The sequence below is a fragment of the Clarias gariepinus genome, chromosome 11 (assembly GCF_024256425.1).
Source record: "Clarias gariepinus isolate MV-2021 ecotype Netherlands chromosome 11, CGAR_prim_01v2, whole genome shotgun sequence".
Classification (NCBI taxonomy): domain Eukaryota; kingdom Metazoa; phylum Chordata; class Actinopteri; order Siluriformes; family Clariidae; genus Clarias; species Clarias gariepinus.
In genome coordinates this window covers 919,179-935,638 of record NC_071110.1, presented here as the reverse complement: position 1 = coordinate 935,638, position 16,460 = coordinate 919,179, and the positions used below count along the sequence as shown (strand labels likewise).

At 38.6% G+C, this 16,460-nt stretch overlaps 2 protein-coding genes across 6 annotated transcripts in view; one reads left to right on the top strand and one right to left on the bottom strand.

The window, feature by feature from the left end:
* Positions 1-8,638: 8,638 nt before the first annotated feature.
* ghsra (growth hormone secretagogue receptor a) lies at positions 8,639-11,827 on the bottom strand. The gene is made up of 2 exons (XM_053507722.1): positions 11,044-11,827; positions 8,639-8,904 (listed from the first exon to the last, which is right to left on the bottom strand). The coding sequence occupies exons 1-2, from the start codon at positions 11,825-11,827 to the stop codon at positions 8,639-8,641; spliced, it is 1,050 nt and encodes a 349-aa protein (XP_053363697.1).
* Positions 11,828-15,433: 3,606 nt separating this feature from the next.
* The window catches only part of pld1a (phospholipase D1a), a 28,178-nt gene continuing 27,151 nt past the window's right edge, over positions 15,434-16,460 (top strand). For 4 of the 5 annotated variants that reach the window (XR_008361343.1, XM_053507374.1, XM_053507373.1 and 1 more), the window contains exon 1: positions 15,434-15,557. The gene's annotated coding sequence lies outside the window, so the exon portion shown is untranslated. The remainder of the gene's footprint in view (positions 15,558-16,460) is intronic. The other variant, XM_053507371.1, reaches the window with a different exon arrangement.

Genomic DNA, 16,460 nt, shown 5'->3' with positions numbered 1-16,460 from the left:
CTCTGCAGAGTGATTTAGCTGTATGTTTTAATTAATAAATTAATGAAGACTACATGCACTAACTTGCACTAACATGCCAAGGAAAAGTCATTAACTACTAATTTACAATCATAAATCATAAAGCAAAACTTTGTCATTGATAATAAAAAACAATAAACATTCTATTAAATCGCCTCAGTTTTATTTCTGTAAAACTTGGGGAGGACAGCATCTAAACACACCAGTTCACCATAATACTCTACGTCCATGAGTCCCCCAGATCTGCTCCTTTACCTAAGGCTAATCTATTTATAAAAATGCTTGGCTAAATAAATAGGTTTTTAGCCTGGACTTAAACACTGAGACTGTGTCTGAGTCCCGAACACTATTTGGAAGACTATTCCATAACTTTGGGGCTTTGTAAGAAAAAGCTCCGCCCCCTGCTGTAGTTTTCATAATACGCGGTACTGACAAGCAGCCTGCATCCTTTGGTCGAAGTAGGCGTGGCGGATAGTAAGACACTAGCAGTTCGCTCAGATACTGCGGCGCGAGACCATTTAATGCTTTATATGTCAAGAGTAGTATTTTAAAATCAATGCGAAATTTCACAGGGAGCCAATGCAGTGAAGATAAGATAGGGGTGATGTGCTCATATCTTCTGGTTCTAGTGAGGACTCTCGCTGCTGCATTCTGGACTAGCTGAAGCTTATTTATGCATCTAGCTGAACAACCAGACAGGAAGGTGTTACAATAGTCCAACCTAGAGGTGATAAAAGCATGAACTAGTTTTTTGTTTACCAACAATATATTTCTTAACCTGGCAATATTTCTGAGTTAAAAGAATGCTATCCTGGTAATATCTATAATCACACCAAGGTCTCTTACTGTTGCACTAGATAAAACAAAACATCTTAACTGGCCCAAGTAAAGAACAATGACATTACTTTAAAAAAAAAAGTTGATGATTTTAAACTTCCGACCGTAGATTTTAAACTACGGTCCTGCTGAAGTTTTATTGGACTTTAAAAATTGCCGCTGTCTTACTCTGTAGGTTCACTGACAGACCTGATTCACAACCGACTACTTTTCCATTACACACACACCCACACACACACTTGACTAGGATTAAAGCACAGGCAAGATAAATCCTGTAGCTTAAAGAGAACATCTAATTTTTTCTTATTTATTTTTTCCTTATTGCCCGTGTCCTCTGCACCTCCGCGAGTTTATTTAATAAATATGTTTAGTTATCTTCTGGGACAGACCGGGAGCAAACGCGTAGGTTCCTAATAACCTTGTTCGCTAGTGTGGATGTTGCTTGGAGGCTGGACATAAAGGGAAATTTATTACATTAAATAAATAAAAATAGTCAAAGGGGCTGTGGATAATGCATAAGTATTCACACTCCTTCTATTGAAAATGATTTAACTGGAATATAATGAAAAGAACCTAGACCCATGATTCCCAACCCAGGGTCCGTGCCCTACTCAAAAGGGGCATCAAAGGTCACATGGGATGCGAGTGAAGTTGGATGAAGTTGTCAGATTAGATTTGTACATCTTAAATAAGATTATGATTGCGCAATTATAATTACCCACTCACTCATCTTCTATACCACTTTATCCTGTATTCAGGGGGCCTGGAGCCTATCCCAGGAGACTTAGGGCACCAAGCATGTGGCGAACATGCAAACTCCATGCACACAGAATTGGGGATCGAGCCTGGCTCAGACCCTGGAGGTGCAAGGCGACAGTGCTAACCATCGTGCTGCCCCAATTACAATTACACTTACAGAAAAATAAATGAATGGATCATTTGTGGTGGGAAGATAGGTAGTGACAGCGAGGAGCCAAGCAAAAGGAAACCCTCATACCTGCATCCTCATATAAAAATAACTAGGCAATAACCAGGACAAACCAAATAGTTTAATTTTTGTTAAAAAATGATTGAAATTATTCAAGTTTTTTTTTTTTGGTTTGTGTATAAGCGGCTGGGCTGGGGTGGACTTTGGGGTGGACGGGGTGGACAGGTCAGTTTTTCTTGGATACAAGAAAGGGGAAATATGGAAAAAAGCTCTAGGAACCAGTGCTTTAGACCAAACGTTACATATCATTGAAGTCGGGGAAGAGCAATAAAGTTCGAATTATACAGAATTACTGTGGAACCTTGCAAGCATTTCGAGCATAATTCGTTCTTCTGAACACTCATAAACCAAATCCAATTTTTAAAACTCAGATTATTCGTTCCAGAGCCCCCAAAAAATAAATACATAAAAATAATTAACACTAAATATAAAGTAAAAAATAAAACAAATGAACCTGCACTTTACCTTTAAACAAAAGTAAAAATAAATCCTGATAGATAAGTGTTTCCGTTTGTGCGCGCATGCTCTGTGTATGTGTGTGTGTGTGTGTGGATCTAAAGTAAGGAGCCCCTCCCCCTCTCCCCCTTCTCGTCTTACACAGTAACCCTTTCACACACACGCACACGGGCACACACAACGGAGAGACTGTTTCATCGGAACATAAACAAGAAATCTCTCTAATGACACTCAATTGAGTGGCACTGTTTTATACCAGTGAGAGAGATGAGCACTAATACCCAGCAGGGGGAACCGTTAACCCACAATTCCGCAGCGCAAGAGAAAGAAAAACCGTTGGCTGAGTTGTGATCACGTGATGCTCGGTGTCAAAACCAGAAGCACATGCGTGATACATGATACTCGGTACTTGTAAACCAAGACTTGTTTGTTTTCCAAGTCAAAATTTATAAAAAATCTTTACTCGTCTTGCGGAACACTCGCAAACCGAGTTATGAGGTTTTACTGTATTTACATATTAAAAATATAAAGGTGTAAGTTTTCATGAGTATTCATCAATATTATTGTGACAGTCTCAATAACCTGCTTAGGGGGAGAAATAGTTTAACTTGCTAATGAGGAATTTCTGAATAGCTTGGTTTATGGCCCTGAATTTATGTGCCTTTATTCAATTACCCTGCGCAAGACAACTTTAATTTAGATCACGCGTTCTAAATTCGTTTGGCTGGCCAGATTAAAACAATTATTGATTTTTTGTGGGGTGTTTGTTTTATACCCCTCATCTGAACCAACCTTGTTTGTAAGTTAGATCCCATCCATCCTTGTCCATCCTTCTTTGCTTTCTTAGGTGTGCTTGGTCTGCTCACATGATGGTGCTGACGGTAATCATGATGATGATGGATTTTTCGGCATTAACTCTGTCAGACTCTGTTGCCTTTAACGATCAATCTGTCATTGATTGTGAATGTTTGGTAACATTTAAAAAGTAAAATTATGTTTTATAAAAATCTCCCTGACAAAGTGTGAGTGAACATCGATCTGTAAGAAAAAGCACATGAACCTCCATCATAACGCCCTGAGCGTGACTCTTATAATCGATACTTGATTGATGTTTAGCTTGCAGTTTTATTGTCTATTCTGCGTCGCACTTCACTGCTATCTAGAAAGATTGTCAGTGTCTGTAAATCATCACTCTCACTCTTCCTCCCCCTGAAAAGGAGAGATTCACTCAGGGCGAGTTTATTTCTTCAGTAGATTTATACTGCTGCCTCACAGTACAGTAGAACTTGACTACTTTTCATTCAGTGGTTTACATGCATGAATTATTTAAAAGCAAATACTAGAAATTAATCGAGAACTTTCCCTTTAGACTCTTTAGAGCTGCTCTTATCACTGCTTAATATTTTAGTTGCCTTGAGCGCACTATAAAAGTAAGTGTATAATGTAAGAAAAAATAAAAAGGACTTTGAATATCTTCACGAAGACGAAATTTATTACAGCGTAACTAACAGAATACCTGCGGCACTCTGGATTTAGCAGAGTCAAACTGAATACTGAGCTATTTCTAAATAAACCTTTATAGCATTTTACACAAAACTTCCAGATCCACCTCGTTTTAAATGTTAAATAAAAAAAACAATATAGAAAGAACTTCCTGTTCTCTTATATCGAAAATAGACCTGAAAGTCACGTATCCTTTTGATCACAGTACGGTTCTCGATGGCCCACTGCCGCTCCCACGCTATAAGTGATAAAACGTCACTCTGATGATATTTACTTATTAATGAGATCCGGGAGAAACGTTTCTACGATAATTAAACCATGTGGTGAATAGACATGCTTTAATACACGCATGCTTTAATAGAAAAGAATGTTATTTTCAGAATATAGCCGAGCGCTTTTTCTGCAGATGTCAGCTCGTCTCTTCTAAGAAGCTTGCTCATATACGTTTACATGACACTTCTTCAACATCCTGTTCACACCAACACAATACTCCCATACATGTGTGTTCTGTTTCCCACAAGACTCAATGCTCCCATAGGAAACATCACTCACGTAATTGGACAGCTTGTCCATGCACTCCCGTCCTAGTGGGATTTAGTGGGATGCGTCTGCTTTGTAGGGTCGTACTGAGGCCTTGGGGGCCCAGCACACAGTTTTAAGTCATCAGTCCCTTTATTGGATAGAATGATATATTTTGCACTATATTGTTCACTACATATATAATATTGCAGATTAAACATTATCCGTATAGGTCCACAATTCGAGATAAATATTTTGTGGTTAAATTACTAAACTAGGTTTTTCTTTGATTAGGAATACATGCAGATATATGCTTTTTTCCCCCTTGCTTGGGTATATATGCAGAACACACACACACGCACACACAGAGTGCAGTAAAAACTTTTCTTTTTATAATATCACAAAAGTTGGTATTACACACTGAGCTCATGTGTAACCCCACTCCTTAACTTATACTGATAGGATTAAATAAATCCAGCACTCTATAATGCAAAGTGCTTAGCAAGAGATACGACCTTTGACCTCTGAGCCTGATATATAATCCAACCAGGGAAATACGAGTTTGAAAGATTGATGCTTTTTGGGCCAATTTTTCTATTTTTTCGAAAGAAAGTCCAGATAATCCTGAAGCACGTTCCATCCACCCCTTGAGCTTTTTATGTCTCCGTATCATGGCTGAATTCTTCACATAATGATACAGAACCCTGAGAGATAAAGATGAAACACTTTGTCAATTCTGACTCACCTCAGCTCACCTCTGAGAACTATTAAGGCTGAGAGTGTTCATCTTACATTGACACCTGAACCCCAGAGGGATAAAAAGTTTACGGTCCATAAATAACCAAAAAATGGGTTGATCCAGTCGAAGGCAGACATCACAAGGTTACAGTCTATTCTATCTATACACCTCACAGTAATGCTGCTGATTAAACATGCTGTCTGCAATGGTCCACTGGTCCTGACATTTTCGTTAGGTGCGCAGAAAAGAAGTTTGTAATTTGTTAACCCCCCACCTTTAGCTCAGGGCTCGACTCCGGCCAGGAAGCTGCATTTTCTTTGCCTACAACTGCCCAGTGTTGTTATTGGAGCGTTAGACAGCTACTGTACAGCACATCAATAAGCACAGCATGCTCTATCGGCTGTGAAAATGATCACCAAACTCTCACTTTACTCTCAGCTTCTGAGATAGCAAAAAAATACTTGTTATTATTTATTTATGGTAGTTATTCTTGTCTTTGTTAAAGATTTCACAATGGAGCAGTTTTCTGGATCTGCATCAGTTCAAAGCTGCTCTGACAGTACAAGACTCAACTTAATTCTGAAACTGTGAGTGCAACTATTGTTAAAGTTAGGTTAGGTTTAACACTTTAGGTTTGTTAATCTTGTTTGTTAAATTTAGCCACACTGTAAGGCTATTGTTGCTAAAGGTTATAAGAGATTTTTTGCATATAGACGTGAGGTTGAGCAGCTGTCTGTCTTGTGAAGTCACACCACGCAATTCCACTGATATTTATTTGACTTATGTGATAAAACCCCACATCCTACTCCATTTGTCATTAACTATTTTTTTTTGTTTCGTTATTTTGGTTTCCTGTTGTGTGTTGTCATCTTTGGAAGCTATTGTCACTAAAACAAATTCCTAAAACGCCCTCAATTTTAACCTATTAAGCTGATTTAAATTTAACACACGACTCATGTGGAGTTACATGTCTGTCCTATCCTATCTGTCTGGGAAGGTTAGCGGTAAGTGGCTGTTAACTTCTAACCTAGCCTTCTTCAGCTCTTAGTTATGTTTTACCGTTTATATCCCTAAACACACTGCTGAAAATGAGCTTATCTCTTTGGTCAGAAATGTGGGTTGTTTCCAAAACTCATTCCAATCTCTGCATTCTGATTGGCTAGATTGGGGGTGGGGTGGGGTAGAGACTTCTGTGGTGTCTGGTGCCAGGATGTTGTCAGGTCCTTTAGTGCTGTGGGTTGTGCAATGGGGTCTCAGTGGACCGTGGATCACTACTCATTTATGCACCAGGACTGAACCTGACAGTTCACACATTTTTATTACTGTGTACATATTTACAGATTTTATTTATATTTACAGTATATAAATACAGTAGTACATGATATATATTATACACAAGAATTTGCTAAATTTCTTTTTTTTATACATGGTACACATTTACATTTACCATAAAGGTGACTTTAACATAGTTTACAAAGTTTTATGATGCATAAAACATTTTTTGTTGGCAATGTGCAAAGTGTTCAAGAAATAAAAAGGAAATAATTAAACAAAAAACATTCAAAGACACTTTAATAACCATTGCACAAAGTCACTTTTTTTTCTATGCATATTTGCACACCATCTTTCTTTCAAATTCTTTTCAAAAATATCAAAATTTCACAATTTCTTAAATGTTCTCGTACAGTACATTTCTATTTGTACAGTATATTTCTATTTTCGTACAGCATATTTCTATTTTTCCTAGTTAAATTTTATTTTTATTTAATCTTTCTATCGTATTTCTTTTATTCATATTTATTTCTTATTAGGCTTTGATTCTCTTTTTAAGGTCACTGGTGGTCGTATAAGCATTTCACTACATTTTGTACTGTGTATGACTGTGTATGTGACAAATAAAATTTGAATTTAAATTTTGAACATTGATGAAAAGAAAATGTAGAAAAATTCATACAATATAAATATTTTAAAATAATTAAATCTGCTCTAAATGTCAATTATAATGACAAAATAATGAAAAATATAAAGTTTAACCTGAAACGATGATGATCAGGTCTAAGTACACTTCACATTTAAATTACGTGAAGAAAAATTTGGGAGTTTACAAACATATTTTTTTTTTTCACTCAGTTTTAGCCAGTGCAGCCAATTCTACACTAAATAAAGACTAAGAAAAAACTCGAGGTCAGTACTGGTGCTACGAGCATCTTCATTATTATAATTATAAAGTGTAGAGACCGGGCATGGTTTATTTTTCCCGAAAGTGGCCCAAGTTTTATGATGACATGTTTGGTGTTCTTTCAACAGCAATTTTTTAAAGGAAAATGTTATTTTATCCGATTTTAAAAAAGGAATATTTTAAAACATATTTATTAAAAAATAAGCATAGGATACATACAGTTTGTTTTTATAGAGAAATGTAAAAAAAACAAAACAAAACGCATAGTTCTGAAGTTTGTTGTTAAATAAAGTGCGCCACTTCAACATTTCCCTTTTTTAAGGTGTGAAGCGACGCCGGATTCTACAGTTACTCTGTCCCCAGGACTTGTTTTTAATTTAAGGCAACGCTACATTTCTCCGTCCATATGTACAAAATAAGTGTGTATGTGTTTGTGTGTGTGTGTGTGTGTGTGTGTGAATGTGTGTATTTGTGTATTGTGGTGAAATGACGTCTTGGTGTGACAGTATGCAGCATTCTTTAAATAAAAGAACTTACAAAGCAAACAAAAGAAACAAAATATTAAAAAGAAGGATATGAAAAGAAAGAATGGAGATGAAGGAAGAGAAACGTTTTGTACTTTTAGTAATTAAGATGGAGAATGAGCAATGTAGGAAAAATACTAATGTTAAAAAAAATATGTATGTATAACGATATAAAGCGACAAGATTTCCGTTCAGCCTTTAAACAAATAGCATCAATGATGGTGTGAAGTTGATGATTTACACTGCCGGGTGTTTTATTCCTCTCACACCACAGCCAGATTATAGGGGAGTTATAAAGGAGCATGCCATACTTTTATCCATGTATAGTTATACATTTAACGCTTTTAAAACAAATTGTTTCATCTTGTCACTTAACTCAGTGGTTCCCAACTTTCAGCCTTGGAGACGCCCCCATGTTTGTATCTAAGAAAAGCTGAGTTCCCATCCATATACCCCCTCCATACCCCACCCCCACTTAGCATGTATGGTGTTAATTTAAAGGATCTATGATAACTCTGTAGTGTGTGGAGAACATATAATTTATTCGTACATTTTTAGTAAAGCACTTTGTCCTGGTCAGGTTTTTAGCAAATCTGGAGCCTATTCCAGGAAAACGAAGTGTGAGGCGGAAATACATCTGAAATGGGATGATAGGTTATCTCAGGGAACCACACACACACACACTAATATCTAGGTCCATATACTAGAAGGAACTCCCCAGAGAAACCCAAGTGGAAAACATGCAAAACTCCACACAGAGCGTAACCTGAGCTCAGGATTGAACCTTAGGCTGTGAGATGGGAACACGGCCCTAACAGCATGATGATCCATCATCCCCAGCATGTTACAGGTTTACCCCAGCAGTGTGTTTGGTGTCAGCAGCTGATGCTGGACTCTGTGAAGCTTGGTGAGCTGTGGCTGAAGAGACGCAGCGTGGCGTTCCTGTACTTCTTAGACATGGCGTTGTAGAGGATGGGGTTGATTGCAGCGCTGAGGTAGAAAAGGACGAAGGAGACGAGGCTGCAGTACTGAGACACCAGAGACCATAAGGGGGACGCGAACGCCTCTGGAGAAGCTGAGAACAGGTAGCGGCCCACGTGGAACGGGAGCCAGCAGAGTACGAAGGCAAACACCATCACGGCTAAGCGGTGGAGGAGAAGAGGAAAAGCATTAGCATTACACCTGCCTGCAATGCAGACCTGACTGTTGGGACTGTTAGATTTTTACTTTATCAGTTGCTGACATGATGGTCACCCATGATTTATATATAAAGTTTTTGTAAGTATATAAACCTTGTTCGGCACACCCTTCATGTGTCATCCTACATTACAGTTAAGCGGGGTGTATTTGCAGCAGTTCACTCACCGTCGCTCGCTACTTTATCATGTTATCAGGTTTCACTTGCCGAACAATTGCTTGCTGAATAACAAAGTCAGTAGAGGTGTAAAGAAAAACAAGATTCCAATAAAAAAAAGAAAAAGAAAATGAATTATGTTTGTGATGTGGGAAAATGTCAGCACACAGTGGGGGTAAAAGGGTGCCAACACTTGTAATACGGTCCGAATAAAATTATAAAATGACCTGTTTGGTTGGCAGAGCTGTGAATCATACGCATGTAGACTATCGATTTGATTTGATTTTTGGGCAATACAATTTTATAATCAATTTGATTCAACAGTAATTCTTTTCAAGCAGCTATTTTTCTTACAGTTTTTAAAGTAGGTATTAAAAGCTCTCTAAGTGTGGTCGCTAATAAACACTTAAATTCTGAGTAACTTTTTTTTGTGTTGATTGTTTAAGGACCATGTCTTATACAACATGATAACTTTGCTTTTCTGCCAAGCTTCTGCTCCGCACTCCAGTCCAGTAGATGATGGGAACACTGTGGTATGAAAAGCTAAACAATTAAAATTTTGCAGGTTTACTTAAGTAATTTTAAAAGCATAAATTGTTTCTTATTCTAAAACTTAAAAATAAAATATTGATCGATTAAATCACATATCTTTAGTTGTAGGTGGAGCTGATAAACTGACCTTGTGTTCTCACCAACATAAATCATTTGTAGTTGTTGTTGGCGTAGGTTGTTGCATGTGGACGTGGCCTGTTCAGTTTTGTTTACGTGCTAGCTTGTTTCATTAAAGCAAGCTAACTGTACAAGCTGTATACACTCACCAAGGCCACCAAAGATAGCTGTTACTTCCTTCCCAGCTTTATTGTTTCTCTATACACATTTAGGACAAGCTCGTACAGTGGAACCTCGGATTACGAGCATAATTCATTCCGAAAGTGGGCTCGTATTCCTAAACACTTGTAAACCAAATTAAATTTTCTCATAAGAAATAATGGAAACTCAAATTATACGTTCTACAGCCCCAAAAAATAAATACATAAAAATAATTAATACAAAACATAAAGTAAAAATAAAACCTGCACTTTACCTTTAAAAAAGTAAAAATAAATCCTGACAAATAAGTGTTTCCATTAATGCATGCAGGCGCTGTGTGTGTGTGTAATGTGCGTGCACACACACACACATTAACAGGGACCGTTTAATCGGAAAATTAGCAAGGAACATCGCTAGTCACACTCATGTGAGCACATACTAATGGAATTACTGTTGAAAAGTGAAAAAAAAAATGAACCTGCACTTTACCTTTAAAAAGAATAAAATGAAACACGACAGGCTGATACAGAGAGGAAGAAAAAAATAGATCTTTACCCTCTAATGAGACTTGCTTTTGCTTTATACGCCCGCACACTTACACGCGCTGTACAAACATGCTTACAACCACAAAATAAAATATGTTACACACACTGATTATACCAGTAAAAGACGAGCAATTCCGCAGCACAAGAGAGAGAAAAAAGGTTGGCTCAGTTGTGATCACGTGATGCTCTGCGTCAAAACAAGAAGCGCTTGCATGATACATGATACTCAGTTTTCATAAACCAAGACAATGCTCGTTTTTCAAGTAAAAATTTATTACAAATCTTTGCTCGTCTTGCGGAACACTCATAAACTGCGTTACTCGTAATGCGAGGTTCCAATGTATATGACAGGACACAATAAATCGATAATATTTTTGTGTCAAAGAGAAACTAATGTCGTCAGTGGGGAACTGGAGAAACTATTGACCACATGAGGCATTAGATTGGTTTGAGATGATCCCTTTGTAATTGGATAAAGCAGGTAGGTATTAACTGAAGGCTCAGGTGCTGATTTATTACTCGCTAGTTATGTTCTCACACTAATCAAGACACTCTTTGTCCACACACTTACCGAGCATCTTGATGGTCTGCTTGTTGCTGCTGTCCCTGCTTTTCATCCTCTCCCTTCTTCTCCTCTTCCTCCTCCAGAGTTTGCGTCCGATCAGGCCATACAGCACAGTCAGGCAGAAGACGGGCAGCAGGAAGAACCCGCTCGAGACCCATACCATGGCGCTCAGCAGGCCCGTCCGTGCGCCGTACTTTGTGGCCTTGCACTCGCTTGTCTCGCGCCAGTCGGTGCCATTCTCATGCTCAACACCCACCAGCACAAACACGGGTCCGGCGCTGCACAGGGCCACAGTCCAAAGTGCTAGGATAAGCCCACGTACACGCCGCTTTGTCACCGCCACTTTGGCCCTGAGGGGGAAGCAGATGGCGAAGTATCGCTCTGCGCTCAGTGCAGTCATGTTCAAGATGGTGGAGTAGGTGCAACATTCGCTGACAAACTGGAAAAGTTTGCACAGTGCGTTTCCCAACGTCCACGGTCGGTACCGCCACATCCGGTACAGGTCTAACGGCAGGCACAGGAAAATCAGCAGGTCCGAGAACGCCATGCTCGACAGGTAGAGGTTGGTCGTAGTGCGCATCTCTTTGTACTTGAGCACCACCATGATGGTGGTCAAATTTCCTACCACCCCTGCGAGGAAGAAGAGCACGCAGGTGACCGTTACACCTATGAGGACCGGGATGGGGAAAATGGCAACAGGTGGTGCCGAAGTATAAAGGTTAGCATTACCGTTAGCATCCCACGTGCAGTTAGACGAACAGTTCGAAACGTTCGCCCAGACCAGGTCCATGATGAAACGTCACTGATGAGTTAATTTAATTTTCTTAGAAGTTGTTAGCTTTTCCCTCAGCATGTCGCCCCGAAGCCGACAGACACTGGGAGACATTTATAACCTGACTAATAAAGTCATCATTATCCAGTGACTGATTTATAGATTCCAACAAAAAAGCTTACATATGTGAATTTCCAGAATTTCCAGACATGTCAGGAAAAAATATCAGTGTTTATTTCCATAACACAGTAATATTCTACATTACATTGAGGTGAGAATCCTGTCAGAACATCACTACATTTCTACAAAACAACACAAAACAAGGCGTCCAAAACGGACAAAACGAACTCACATGTCTTCAGTCAAACATAAATGTTGAAGAGAGGTTCCCGTTTTTCCATTTCTCCTGATTTCTTTGTGTTTCTGTATATTTTATCCCCTGTGTGTGTTGGTGTGTCCGCCGCGCTGAGATTCCTGTCAGGCTGAAGCGCGGGAAACTGACTGAGGAGAGCAGCGCGAGCCGGACAAGGTGATGCAGCGCGCGGGCGCGACCCCGACACACCGGCGCGCGCGTTCCCGAAACCAGCTCTCTACAATTAATAATGATTTTTTTTTTTTTTTTTTTATTAAATTGATCCTTCTAACTTTGATTAAAAACAGTGTTTAAGTATCATTGGTCTAAATGTGGAGACGCGTCTGTACCTCAGCATAAGTCATGTGACGACAGATACAAAGAAAAACAGATAACTGTATGGATAAAGACGGGTATAAATACAGACAGGCAGGAAAAAAAAGGAAAATGCACAGACAAAGAGAGAGAGAGAGAATATAGACAGGCAGACATATCTTAAAATGTCTTAAAATGTATTAGCCCACCTGTTTGTCTGCTTGGCCTTATATATACAGTATATATCTATAATTCTGTCTGTATATAGACGAACACACAGACAGCCTTATAGATAGATATGTCTGTCTGTCTGTCTGTCAGACATATTGATCTACAGAAAGACAGACAGACATGCTAATACATTTCCTTCTTACAGTCACTGTGCATTGTCACATCATATTATTATTTTATCTCCGCTCCCTTTTCTTTCTCTTTTTTTTGAAAACTGTACTGTGTAAGTATGAAAAGTTCCATGCAGAAAAAAAACCTCTATTTTGTCTCATTGTTTGTACCACATTGCTGTTGTCGTCTGGTGAATAATTTACTGTAATTTTTTATTTTCTTTCACTCTGGATAATCCTGGAATATGCTCCGTGCCATCAGGGAAGAAACCCTCCATAGATGTGATCCTCTGGTGATTCAGTACATTCAGGTGGTCAGCTGACTTTATTTTATTGCCCCATAACGTTACTGAGTCTAGACCTGAGTAACTGATCAACCCCAGACCATAACACTGTCTCCAGAGGCTTGTACGGAATAAATGTGTATGAAAAGAGTATGGAAAATGCTATTACTTTTACTATTAAACATAGATCTAATTTATACTAGACATTTTTTAATCAAACAACTTCACCAAGTGTTTAAGTGATCTCCATTCATGATTTTATTTCTGATCACATTTCTTCCAAAAAAGTTGCCGGGTCAGCACTTATACCCTGGTTTTGATAATTTGTTAAAGGTTTCTTATCCCAGTTCTAATTATTTCATATCTCTCTTATTGTTTTCTTCCCAGATGCAGCCAATAATTAGACTTTTTTTTTTTTTGGCTAGGCAGTAGCATATCGGTTTTCCTATAACATACTAACATACTGCATTCATAAATGTTGGCCACTAGAGGGAGACAGAGGCGCTTTTATGCCACAAACCATCAATAAGTTCTTGACATAGATGGACATCTGTTTAATGTTGTGTAGTTCGCTTTGTGCAGTCAAACCAGACAGCCTCGACTCGTCCAGGCCTAGACACCACCAGACCTCTGAAGGTGTGAGTTGTATCTGGCACCAGAACATAAGGAAAGATCCTTGTAAGGATGGGCCTCCTTGGATTAGACTTGTTTTTCCAGCACATCCCACAGACACTTGACTATAATGATATCTTGGGAATTTGAAGGTTATGTCAACACCTTGAACTTTTGTATGTAGGTTGTTTGAAAATGTGCTCCATCATTGACCCGTGGTCCTGTTCACATGCCAACAGTAGGTGCTTTTGGTGGATGTACCCTTGGAGCATGAGCACCTTGACTCGTCTGCACAGTATCATAAACAACAAACTGTGGTGCACTGTGTGTTCTGACTCCTTTCTATCAGAACTAGCATTCAGTTTTTTAGCAGTTCATGCTACAGTAGCTTTTCAGTATAATAAGACAAGATAGACTTGCCTTCACTTCCCACCAAATGCCTTGGCCACCCATGACCAAGTTACTGGTTCACAAGAGAACTTTTGGTACGTCCTGACCACTGCACACTGGGGACATCGCACAAGAGCTGCTATGGGATGTTCCCAGCACATCATCTTTAAGAACTGACTCTTCACTTGCTGCCTAATGTATTCCTCCCTCTGTAACCAGATAATCAGTTTTATTTACTTCACTTTGCAGTGGTCATAATATTATGGCTGGTCGGTCTAAATAGATAGATGAGCACTGAAACTGAACTTCACAAAATGTCTTCACTAAAAATGGCAATTTATTTCATTTTATTTCTTTTCTGTTAGACATTACCTGAATTTTTTATTGGCTGAACTTTTAAATAAGCCTATGTGATAACACATAAGAAGATTTATTATGATTACCAATAATTACTATTGTATTATTAATATTATTAGTAGTAGCAGTAGTATTAGAAGATTTTTGTTCATGCATCACTTAAAACAACACCACCATGATTAAAAGTTAAATGCTGAGATGTGTTTAAGAATACATGACCATCTTACACTCATCCAGTGGAACTGTTGGGAATGAGGTCTAGTTTGACTGTGTACGTTTTTGTTGCAAACATCAAATAACATTGCTTTGCAACAATGACCATTGTTAAAATAAAATTTAATTGAATAAAAATGAATCAATAGATAAATTGATAGATAGATAAATAGGCATGTATACAGAAAACATATCTAGCTATCTGCAAGACCCACTTTGGAAGTTTATAAATGTATAGTGTAGAATACAAAGAATTACGCAAATTCAAAAGGGGTTTACTGGCCGGAATGTTAACAGAAAGATTACATTAATACATTAATAAATTACATTATAAACAACATAGGTCTAAATTTATATATTATTAACACATTAAATATGAAAGAACAACAATAACTAAACAATAGTGATGTTAATTGTAGTCTCTCTCTCCCTGTCTCTCTCTCTCCCTGTCTCTCTCCCCCCCCCCTCTCTCTCTCTCTCCTTGTCTCTCTCTCTCTCTCTCCCTGCTCAGTGAGACAGGGGGCGGGCTGATGGTCGGATGATCATCTGATTGGTGGAGTGTGAATGATTGACAGGTGAGCAGAAAGCCCCGCCCCCCCCGGCAGAGTCACTCGGCTTGTACCAAGTGGTGCTCTCTCCAGCTCCAGAGTTCCAGCTCCTCCCACTTGGCTCTGCAGCGAGCACCCTCTCACGAGCCCCCTCTCGCGAGCTCCCTCTCGGTGTATGAGATCACAGTGTTCAGTTCAGCCTGTCTCCGAGTGTAGGAGTGTGTGTGTGTGTGTGTGTTTAGCTCGCTCGTCTGTTTGAAAATTTGCGTGTGTCACAGTGTGTGTTTGATCTGGATTACGTAAACGGTAGAATGAGGAAGACTCTTGTACGCGCAGGTCAGACTTTTATAAATATCTGTGCAACACACACACACACACACACACACACACTTCTACAAACTTTTTGTCTTTATTTACATCTCTCTCTCATACGTGTTACATATTATTGTTACACATTGTGTGTGTGTGTGTGTGTGTGTGTGTGTGGTCCTATGTGAATGTCTGTATCAACAGGTGACAAAGTGTATACTTGTCACTTCAGTGTATCCGAAAATAGTGTGTGCATACTTGAAGAAGCTTGAATGTTAAAGTGTGTGTGTGTGTGTGTGTGTGTGTGGTGCATGAAGGTAAAGTGTGTGTTTTTGGTTTAGACAGAGAAAGAGTGTGTTTATGGAAAGAAGTACGTACTTGCTACTGAACTGGTTGTGCTTAATGAATAAATGGTGTGTGTGTGTGTGTGTGGGCGGGTAAACGAACAACCTCTTGATATCTTCTCCCTATGAGTGTGTGAGAAACAGAGCTGTCACCTGTCTCCGCTCCTGCTCTCAGGTGTTGTGCTGCTCAAGCTCTCGCTGATGTTTTTTAAACAATCAGAAGGTTTCAGGTTTTTACACACCGCCCGATCTTATAATAATCCAATAATCCAATAATAATAATAATCTGAAGAACGCTTTTGTCTCATTGATTGAGGTGTGTGTTAATTAAGCCTGGTTAATCTTTTCATTCATTTTCTATTAGTTAATTAATGGGACGTTGATTGTTTACATGATGAATTCTTTGGTTCACGTCCCAATAAACAGAAGCCAAAACTGTTAAACAATTAAGATTTTATTCATCAAATACCTGCAAATTTTCATTTGTAAATAATGAAGTATGAATAAAATACTTTTATTCATACTTCATTATTTACAAATGAAAATTTCCAACCAAATATTAAGTTCAAAGGATTAATACGAGAGT